Raw genomic sequence first — 10,986 nt, 5'->3', positions numbered from 1 at the left:
AATTATGTGGGTGGATGGCTTTGCTGGGTATTGTTCGGGTAAGGGGGGGTGTCTGGGTGAGGAACAGGACAGAGAGATTGAAGGTGAAAGAAGCCGGAAGACTGAGCAAAGTTTCAGGCTGGGGTGCTGGCTGAAAGAGAATTTGAGCAGTGATCAAAGACACTCTGTCCTGTTGTTTGGTTCTTCCTGTGTTCAGGGAAACAGGATTTATATGTTTTCTGTAACTATGCAGTATGGCATCAAAGAAATTATTGACTTCATCACCAAATTCCCCTCCTAACTGGAACTCTGATTTTTTGGCTAACTGCTTGGATCTACAATTGTAGCAATGACAATGTACCATGTGGGTGTGTTACAGGGATGGAGCGTGGAAACAGCACAGGGGTGATAGAGTTTGTGCTGCTAGGGCTATCCCAGACCCAGGAGATCCAGCTCTTCCTCTTCGTCTTGTTCCTCATCTTCTACTCCATGATCCTCCCAGCCAATATCCTCATCATCCTCACCATCCGGAGCGACCCTCACCTGGGCTCCCCCATGTATTTCTTCCTGGCCAACCTGGCCTTCCTGGATATCTGCTACTGCTCCGTCACCCCCCCAAAGATGCTGGCTGACTTCTTCTCCCGCCGCAAGACGATCTCCTATGGGGGCTGCATGGCCCAGATCTTCTTCATCCACTTCGTGGGAGCATCTGAGGTCTTCCTGCTCATAGGCATGGCCTTTGATAGGTATGTGGCCATCTGCCATCCCCTGCGCTATGCCAACATGATGAGCAGGGAGGTCTGCTGTGCCCTGGTGGGGGCTTCTTGGGCCATGGGCTTCATGCACTCTATCCTGCAGGTGGTGTTGATCATCCAGGTCCCATTCTGTGGCCCCAATGAGCTGGACAATTTCTTCTGTGACATCAGCCAGGTGATCAAGCTGGCCTGCACTGACGTCTACATGCTGGAGTTCTTCATGTTCTTCAACAGTGGCCTGGCCATCTTGATGTGCTTCTTCCTCTTGCTCATCTCCTATGGGGCCCTGCTGGTCCGGCTGCGTGCAGGCGACCCCTCAAAGGGGACAAGCAAGGCGGCCTCCACCTGTGTCACTCACATCATCATCGTCTTCATCATGTTCAGCCCAGCCATCTACATCTACTGCCGGCCCTTCCGTAGCTTCTCCCTGGACAAGGTGGTGTACGTGTTCCACACCGTGGTCTTCCCCCTCATGAACCCCATCATCTACACACTCAGGAACAAGGAGATCATCAGTGCCATGAAGAGGCTGCTGGTAAGACACGGGCTCTGCCAAAGGAAATAAAAGGAAGTAGAAATAAAAAAGTGCAGGATTTGGAATTATTTCAGAGAATTTATCTGGCTTGTGTCTGACTAGATTATCATTGCGGTCCCCTTTGCCCTCTGAACTAGTGAATTTATACAAGTTTATCAATTTGAGAGGCCAGAATCTGCATTCAATTACACCAGAGTAATGCTGGAGTAATGAGGTAGGATCAAGGGAGTTACAATGGAGCACATCTGAAGTATCTATAGAGTAATTGTGGAGTAATTCTGAAGTATCTGAGGAGTAACTCTGTAATATCTACAGAGCAATGTTGAGGTAACTCTTTAATGTCTATGTGCTAATACAGTGATACCTATAAACTAAATGTCCATGTCAAAGGATTAACTTTTTAGTAACAGTGTGGCATATGTGAACTAATTTTGTAGTAATTCTGCTGTACATATAGAGTAACTCTACTGTGTCTGTGGAGGACCTCAGTAGTAAGTCCAGAGTAACTATAGAGTAATTCTGAATAAGCTATTGAGTAATTCTGCAGTAAATGTTGAATAAGTCTACAGTATTTGTCGGATAACTGTAGTATCTACAGGGTAATTCTGTAGTATCTATATAGAAATAAAGTAGTACCCTAAGGATTTATTCTTTCATATCCATGGAGTAAACCTGCAATATTCATGGAGTAACATTGTAATGACTCTGTCACATCTATGTAGTGTGACAGACCCAAACCAGTGGGGTATAGGAGTCTGGTAGAGGGCAAATATACTGGTCACTGGATGAGTAGTTTTCTGTTCCCTGAGTGACCAGAGCAGGGGCTGCACTAGAGTAATCAGGAACCTGCTAGACCCAATTAAGACAGGCGGGATAATTAAGACACCTTGAGCCAATTAAGAAACTGCTAGAATAAATTAGGACAGGCTAGCTAATCAGGGCACCTGAGTTTTAAAAGGACCTCACTTCAGTTTGTGGCGTGCATGCAAGGAGCTGGGAGCAAGAGGCATGAGGAGCTGAGAGTGAGAAGACATATTGCTGGAAGCCTGAGGAGTACAAGCATTATCAGGCACCAGGAGAAAGGTCTTGTGGTGAGGATAAAGAAAGTGTTTGGAGGAGGCCATGGGGAATTAGCCCAGGGAGTTGTAGCTGTCATGCAGCTGTTACAGGAGGCACTATAGACAGCTGCAGTCCACAGGGCCCTGGGCTGGAACTCGGAGTAGAGGGTGGGCCCGGGTTCTCCCTAAACCTCCCAACTCCTGATCAGACACAGGAGGAATTGACCTGGACTGTGGTTTCTACCAGAGGGGAAGGTCTCTGGGCTGTTTCCCAACCCACATGGTGAATCTGTAAGGCGAACAAATCCGCCAATAAGCACAGGACCCACCAAGGTAGAGGAGGAACTTTGTCACAGTAGATAATACTGATTTGCCATACAGTTCTTAAACAGACTTTATAAATTCACTACATAGATTCTACATAGTCATTACACACATTTTTCCCTAAGGTACTACTTATTTACTATAGGATTGCTCCACAGATATAAAAGAATTACTTCACATGTCCTACAAGGTTAGTATATATTTATTCCATAGACATTACATGGTTACTACAGAGTTGCGCCACACATAATATAGAGTTATCTACATAGTAATTTTGTTGTAACTCTGTAGTATCTATAGAGTAATAACAATGTAATAATTTTATCATAACTGGGGAGTAGCTCTGCAGTATTTATAAAGGAACTGTTCATTAGATGTGATTGTTTATTATATGTGAGATACTCTAGATTATTTCTGAAGTATTTTTTGAGTAATTACAGAGTTTACATCAGTTGTGAAGGTTGGTGCATGAGAATTTCATCAAGAGCATGGTGTGGGCTGACAGAGGTGAGCAAAGAACTGTCAATATGGAACTATTTATAAGCAAATAAAACTTATCCCTTCAAATGTAACCTCATGTAACCTCAAATGTAACCTCTGCCTCATGTGCCAATTTCTAGCAAGGTTTCAAAGCCCCAGAGAGCAAAGTTGCTTCTTATTATTCTTTTCCTTCTCAAATATCCCTGCTTAAAACATAGGACTGGCATTAAGAGAACATGAAGGTTGCACAATTAAAGACTCACAGTTCAGGAAAATGTTGCACTAACAGCCTTAACTCTGCCCCCAGGAGTCAGATTTTCAAAGCCACCTAGGAATGTGGCTGCCCAGTTCCCAGTAATTTTAATGAGATTGGACCATCCATCTCCTTTACATGGCTTTCACTTTACCATCACAGATACAATATATCACTGGTTTTCAACCTGTGGTTCACGGACCCCCGGAGGGCAGCCCATGTCTCAGATTTCCAAAGGGGTCTGCACCACCATAATTTTCCACACATGAAAAAAGGTTGCAAACGACTGTGATAGATAAAGGATCAGATACTCAGCTGGAGTAAACTTCCCAAGTTCCATTAAAATCATTCTTTCTTGTAGAACACCAGCTAAAGAAGCAACTAAAGATCAGCACCGCCATTGTGCCAGGTGCTGCATAACCTCTGACTGAGATCAGGGCCCCCATTGTGCCAGGTGCTGCACAGATCCTGACTGAGATCAGGACCTCCATTTTATCGGGTGCTGCCCATACCAAACCAATATTATGTTGTTTTTTGTGGTGGGCACTTTGCATGCATGTAGGTAGACTGGCATCAGCTTGCCCGGCGGCTACTTGAACTGGATGAATCGCTGATTTTTCAGTTCACTGGCAGTTTGGAAAAAACTGGAGGGGAAAGAATTGGGTCAACCCAAATCGAGTTGAAAAATTTCAGAATAAATTAAATTAATTGGAAAAGTTGGGCTGCAAAAAATCCCATATGCAGGGGGAGGGTAGGTGGAAATATTTCATTCAACTAAGGTTTGTAACCTGTCCTTTAAATTGGCTTCGGTACCCAATGACTGGAAGTTAGCTAATGTAACGCCAATATTTAAAAAGGGCTCTAGAGGTGATCCCGGCAATTACAGACCGGTAAGTCTAATGTCGGTACCAGGCAAATTAGTCGAAACAATAGTTAAGAATAAAATTGCCAGACACATAGAAAAACATAAACTGTTGAGCAACAGTCAACATGGTTTCTGTAAAGGGAAATCGTGTCTTACTAATCTATTAGAGTTCTTTGAAGGGGTCAACAAACATGTGGACAAGGGGGATCCGGTAGGCATAGTGTACTTAGATTTCCAGAAAGCCTTTGACAAGGTCCCTCACCAAAGGCTCTTACGTAAATTAAGCTGTCATGGGATAAAAGGGAAGGTCCTTTCATGGATTGAGAACTGGTTAAAGGACAGGAAACAAAGGGTAGGAATTAATGGTAAATTCTCAGAATGGAGAGGGGTAACTAGTGGTGTTCCCCTAGGGTCAGTCCTCGGACCAATCCTATTCAATTTATTCATAAATGATCTGGAGAAAGGGGTAAACAGTGAGGTGGCAAAATCTGCAGATGATACTAAACTACTCAAGATAGTTAAGACCAAAGCAGATTGTGAAGAACTTCAAAAAGATCTCACAAAACTAAGTGATTGGGCAACAAAATGGCAAATGAAATTTAATGTGGATAAATGTAAAGTAATGCACATTGGAAAAAATAACCCCAACTATACATACAATATGATGGGGGCTAATTTAGCTACAACGAGTCAGGAAAAAGATCTTGGAGTCATCGTGGATAGTTCTCTGAAGATGTCCACGCAGTGTGCAGAGGCGGTCAAAAAAGCAAACAGGATGTTAGGAATCATTAAAAAGGGGATAGAAAATATGACTGAGAATATATTATTGTCCTTATATAAATCCATGGTACGCCCACATCTCGAATACTGTGTACAGATGTGGTCTCCTCACCTCAAAAAAGATATTCTAGCACTAGAAAAGGTTGAGAAAAGGGCAACTAAAATGATTAGGGGTTTAGAGAGGGTCCCATACGAGGAAAGATTAAAGAGGCTAGGACTCTTCAGCTTGGAAAAGAGAAGACTAAGGGGGGATATGATAGAGGTATATAAAATCATGAGTGATGTTGAGAAAGTGGATAAGGAAAAGTTATTTACTTATTCCCATAATACAAGAACTAGGGGTCACCAAATGAAATTAATATGCAGCAGGTTTAAAACAAATAAAAGGAAGTTCTTCTTCAGGCAGCGCACAGTCAACTTGTGGAACTCCTTACCTGAGGAGGTTGTGAAGGCTAGGACTATAACAGCGTTTAAAAGGGGACTGGATAAATTCATGGTGGCTAAGTCCATAAATGGCTATTAGCTAGGATGGGTAAGAATGGTGTCCCTAGCCTCTGTTCATCAGAGGATGGAGATGGATGGCAGGAGAGAGATCACTTGATCATTGCCTGTTAGCTTCACTCCCTCTGGGGCACCTGGCATTGGCCACTGTCGGTAGACAGATACTGGGCTAGATGGACCTTTGGTCTGACCCGGTATGGCCGTTCTTATGTAACCCGAACCAAAATGTGAAAGCCCCAGGTTCAAATCCGTCATCTCCAAGGTGTGAAGAAGGAAAAGGAAGCTGGGTCTCTTGCTTTATAGCAGCCCAGCTACACCACTGGGCTATGGGATAACCTGGTGTGGGAATGTCTCCTGTTGAAGCTGTTCCAGCAGGGATCAATAATTGGAGTGGGGGGACTGGATCTTTTAATTCCCACCTCCAAAGCAGGATACCAGGATGACCAGAGGAGACACACAGGGGCCAGTGGCTTTCTCCTAACAGGGATCTTCTCCTTCCCTGCTCAGAGCCATCAGCTTTTGCAATGAGGGAGTTGAACACCTAATTCCTGCTGGAACATCCTTGGGTTCTTCTGCAGCTCCCAGTGTCTCCTCTGCCATGCTGAGCAGCCCACCTATCTTTAGTCCTCCTTCTCAGTGCTGGATATTGCACCTCATGTGTCACACCCGGATGACTCTGACCATGGGGTTTCAGGATCTCCTGACCAGCTGGTAGAAGCTCCCTTGTTAGAGATTTTTTTGGCTGAGTTATGTCAGGCACAGCTGCGAGGAAACAGAGCCTCAATTCCCATGGGGATATCACCACAAACATCACCCAGCTGCCAGCTTAAAAGCCTACATCTCACATTTAGGCCTCGTGAGATCCTGAAGAAACCCTGCTCAGCTGGCACCTAACCCCCTTAGGCAGCTATGTGGAACAACCAGAAACATTCCCAAAGCACTGAAATATCTGCTGGTGGGCGTGTGTGGAAGCATCTTGGTCCTGATGCAACTACGGTGCTGTAGCTCACATCTCGGCTGTGGTGGGACCCTCCAGCTCAATGTTGCTGTGGCTAGCTCATCTCTGGAGGCCAGTCCCTGGGCGTGCTCTGTGGGGGCAGAATTTTGTGGCTGGCTGTGGGATGAGGATGTCCCTGCTGCCCCTATTGGTGGGGTGAGCCCTGCTGTGTCTGTCATTATAGCTCAAAGCCCCATGGGTTGAGCGCTCCCCTGGGAGGTCGGAACTGCCCCAGCTGAAATTCTCCCTTCGGCTTCATTTGAGGCAATGACTTGTACTTAGTTGAGTGCCCTGGTTAATGGGGTGGGGTAGGGTGATCTCTCCATGGGGTAATTAGGACTTCTGGGTTCCATTCCTGGGGTGCCATGACTTACCTCCCTTGCTCCGTGCCTCAGTTTCCCCACCTACGGCCATCAGGACTGTGACGCAGGGCCAGAAAGGGATATACAACTAGCAGGCTAAATGACCTAGGTTCAACCTTTAGAGACGTATTCAAAGATATGTAAATGGTAATTAGAGCCATTCCATGTTACATGGACTAGAACTTTGGAATGTAAACTTGTATTGTTAAAGAACTGGAAGAAGATAGTGACTGTAGCAGTCTATGTTTGCCTATATCTTATTAGAGGTTGACAATGTAACCAAATGGTTCCTATCACTGTATTCTGTTAACATTTAGATGAACTGTGAATGTAGTAATATCATTGTTCTTATTTTTCTTTAAAGTATGTAGTTAACAACCTGTAAATGGCTGAAGATTGGTAATTACCTTATGTTAATCCAGTGTTGCTTAGGAAATAGAGGTTACTTTAAAGCCACTATTGTTCACCCAAGGACTGCATAATAGCAATAGCCTGCCAAAGAAGTATATAAAGGACTCTTGGACCCTGATCCTTGCATCTAGGATCTGCTTAAGCTTCATAAGGGGAAGTCTGAGCCAAAAGACAGAAGTCTCCAGTCCCATCTGGATCACCTTGATATTGGACATTGGACTGTAACCTATCAACTAATTCTGAAAGGATTCTTGGTAACTCTAAAGCTCACCATCTCTACAATGAAACTGATCTAAGGACTCTTTTCATGGCTGTATGTACAATGATCTTTTAACCAATACTCACTCTCTCTCTCTCTTTTCTTTTTAATAAAGTTTAGTTTAGTTAATAAGAATTGGCTGTAAGTGTGTATTTGGGTAAGATAGTCATTAACTTGGTGGGTGATGTGTCCAATCCTTTGGGATTGGTAGAACTTTTTATATAATGAACAAGATTTTCAGTAATCATCATATTTGACTTGGTTGTCTGGGTGGGAACCCAAGGCTGGGTTGCTTTAAGGGAACTTATTTCTGGCTTCTGGGTAACCAGTGAGCTATTGTAGAAGCTGATTTGTTGCTGGCTTGGTGAATCTAAGTATTAGAATAACCACCAATTTTGGGGATTGTCGGCCCCATTCTTTGCAGTTTGCCCCAATTGAGCAATCTCAGTCTCTCTCTCTCTCTCTCTCACACACACACACCCCAGCACCCTAGTGACAAGGACTCAGTTCCCACCTGAGCGAACATGGGGATCGTGAGACGAACAGTTCTGCAGAGTGGCAACGTAGTTCCAGTCCCAGCCAACGAGGCCCCTAGGTGCTGAGCTAAACCTGCTTCTCCTCCCCTCATTGCTCATCTCCCAGAGCTCCCATGGGGGCCCCAGAGGGGATATAGCAGGGGGCTGTGCGAAGGGAGAGGGGCCATGAGGCAGGCGGGGACGTAGATGGGACCTGCCCGAGGGAGGCAGCACAGGGTGAGTGTCGGCCTGTCCTCCCGTCTCATTCCATTCTCACCAGCCCTCGCTCTCCAGTTCTGGGTGCCCCTCAGGCCTGACAGAACCCCCCTCCTATGCTAAACCTCCTGCATCGGCTCTGCCAGTGTTCCTCAACCCTAACCAACAGCCTCTGCTATCACAGTCCTGAGCTCCCCTCCAGCTCTGACGATGCCCCCCATTCCTGATGCACAGCCCCTGCCAGCCCAGCCCTGAGCTCCCCACCTCCCCTCCCCTCCCCTGCAGCTCTACCGGTGCCCCTCAGTCCCAGCCAAAATTCCCCCTTGCTATCCCAGTTGCTAAGAGACATGTATGCTGCTTCAGGAGGACAGAGTTCAGGTTTCACAACATATTTGATGGTGGATACCAGGGTGTTTCAAGTGTTGCTGTTCCCATTGCACATCCACTGTGTGTTTCTGTTGATTCAGTCAATGCAGGAAATGGATAACTGGGGAATGAACGAGCCAATGGAGGGATAAATATCTGAGGGCATTTATTAATACATGACTAAAGCAAAAGCTAGCATGGCTAGTGTGATGCCTGGCTGTATGTGTGTGCTGAACTTCTCCTCATTGAGTGGGTAAACTACTGAAAGGAAGGAATAAATGACTGTAGAAAGAAAGAAAGAAAGAAAGTTATTAAACACATGAACAGGGGGAGATATAAATTACAGGGATGGAAGGATTTAAATATTAAACAAAAGAATGAATCTGTGATTAACAATAGGAGATATATTTATCTCTGAGAACTGGAAGGGACTTTGAAAGGTCATTGAGTTCAGCCCTCTGCCTTCACTAGCAGGATCAAGTACTGATTTTTGCCCCAGATTCCTAAGTGTTTCTCTCAAGGATTGAATTTACAACCCTGGGCTTTGCAGGCCAATGCTTAAACCACTGAGCTAGCCCTCCTCCCCCCAAAGATTAAAAGAATGAATGTGTGGTGCAATCCATGAATGCATGGAAGAAGAAATGAAGGAATATTTAGCTACCAACGTGCCGGAAGCCAGACGTGGTGGCCGTCAGGAATAAATGAGAGAGAGAGAGAGAAAAATAAATGGACAGGTAAATAAATGAAGGAAGGAAGAGAGAAATAAGAGAAGCAACAAGTACGCAGATAGATACATAAATGAATTTATAAATATATGAATCATAGAATGTATAAACAATTCGGGGGGGGGGTCCTGATCTCAGTCAGGGTCTGTGCAGCACCCAGCGTACCTGGAGATCTGACCTCGGTAACCCCTAGACGTTACCATAATTCATACATTCATTGATTCTTAGATTCATACATTTACAGGCCAGAAACAACTGCTAGGACACCCAGTCTGACCTCCTGTATAATTCAGGCCAGCAGATTTCACCCAGCTGCCCCTGCACTGAACACCATCACTTGTGTTTGACTAAAGCATCTTCCAGAAAGGCTGCTTCTGAAGACACCGAAAGATGGACAATCCACTACTTCTCCTTGGGAGTTTTTTCCAATGATTAACCAACCTCACTGTTAGGAATTGGTGCCTTATTTCTAAATCGAGCTTACCCAGCATTAAGCTCCAGCTTTTAGTTCTTGTTCTGCCTTTCTCTGCTAGATTAATAAGCCCTTTAGTGTCTGGTATTTTTTCTCCCTGGGAACGTCTTTATACAGCGTAAGCAAGTCACCTCTCAATCTTCTGTCTGAGATGCTAAAAGATCGAGCCCTTTAAATCTCTCACTGCCAGGCATTTTCTGGAGGGATCATTTTTCCATTTCTTTCTGCCCCCCATGCCTCAATTTGCCATCATCCTTTTCAAAACACGCACCCCAGAACTGAACGTAGGATTCCAATATCACTCTCACCAGTGCCAGTACAGAGGGCAGGACCCAGGCCTGCTCCTGCTCACCACCGCCCTCATTATACTTCACGGTGAGTTGCTTCTCTGCTCTGAGCAGTCAATCCTTTTCAGTCCCTAACTGCCAGGCCACAGTCCCCCGTTCTGTAGGCATGTGTCACTTTGCATTTTGGCTGTATTGAAAGACATTTTGTGCAAACGAAGCCTGTTTCACCAGCCTCCGCATTATTGACCGCTCTGAACATCTGTTGTAATAATAATGTTTGTTTTAACACCTTTTTGGATGTTTAGCAATACACATTTTCACACAGGAAATTAGGAGAGGATCAAACAACGGCGACAATAATTATTTCATGACAGCAGATGCTGAGAATCGAAATGTTAAAGCTTTGTAACTGTTAAAAGAAACTGTCAACATCACATGTCAAAATATACAAAGTAAATAAGCTTATGTCAATCTCGAATAAGTTCTTATACAGTATTTTTTTTTACTTTGCCTTTGTAAATTTTGATTGTTATTGATGGAAATATTTTTTCACCGGGTTGTGTGTGTTCAGTGAAAGCAACGTTGACTGACATTGGCCAATAAAAATATCACCCTTCCAAGTCTGATACAGGAGGTCCGACTATCACAAGGATCCCTTCTGGCTTTGGGCTCTAGAAATCAATGGGTGGGGCATAACTGCTGCCTTTCGTTTAAGATACATTGGAGAGACAAAACAAAGGCAAATGTGAGTCCCTCCAGAAATGTGAATTATGTGGGCGGATGGCTTTGCTGGGTATATTTTGGGTAAGGAGGGTTGTAAGGAGCAGGACAGAGAGATTGAAGGTG

At 44.7% G+C, this 10,986-nt stretch overlaps 1 protein-coding gene across 1 annotated transcript; it reads left to right on the top strand.

Moving 5' to 3' along the window:
* Positions 1-360: 360 nt before the first annotated feature.
* Positions 361-1,299, top strand: LOC123348737 (olfactory receptor 4M1-like). Its single transcript, XM_044986354.1, has one exon. The coding sequence runs from the start codon at positions 361-363 to the stop codon at positions 1,297-1,299; it is 939 nt and encodes a 312-aa protein (XP_044842289.1).
* The last annotated feature ends 9,687 nt before the right edge of the window (positions 1,300-10,986 follow it).

The sequence above is a fragment of the Mauremys mutica genome, chromosome 13, assembly GCF_020497125.1.
Source record: "Mauremys mutica isolate MM-2020 ecotype Southern chromosome 13, ASM2049712v1, whole genome shotgun sequence".
NCBI lineage: Eukaryota > Metazoa > Chordata > Testudines > Geoemydidae > Mauremys > Mauremys mutica.
The sequence above is the reverse complement of the archived record's forward strand: the minus strand, read 5'-3'. Positions and strand labels throughout refer to the sequence as shown.

What these genes read in the sequence shown, in the direction of transcription:
- LOC123348737 (XM_044986354.1), top strand. Translation starts at nt 361, where the DNA reads ATGGAGCGTGGAAACAGCACAGGGGTGATAGAGTTTGTGCTGCTAGGG.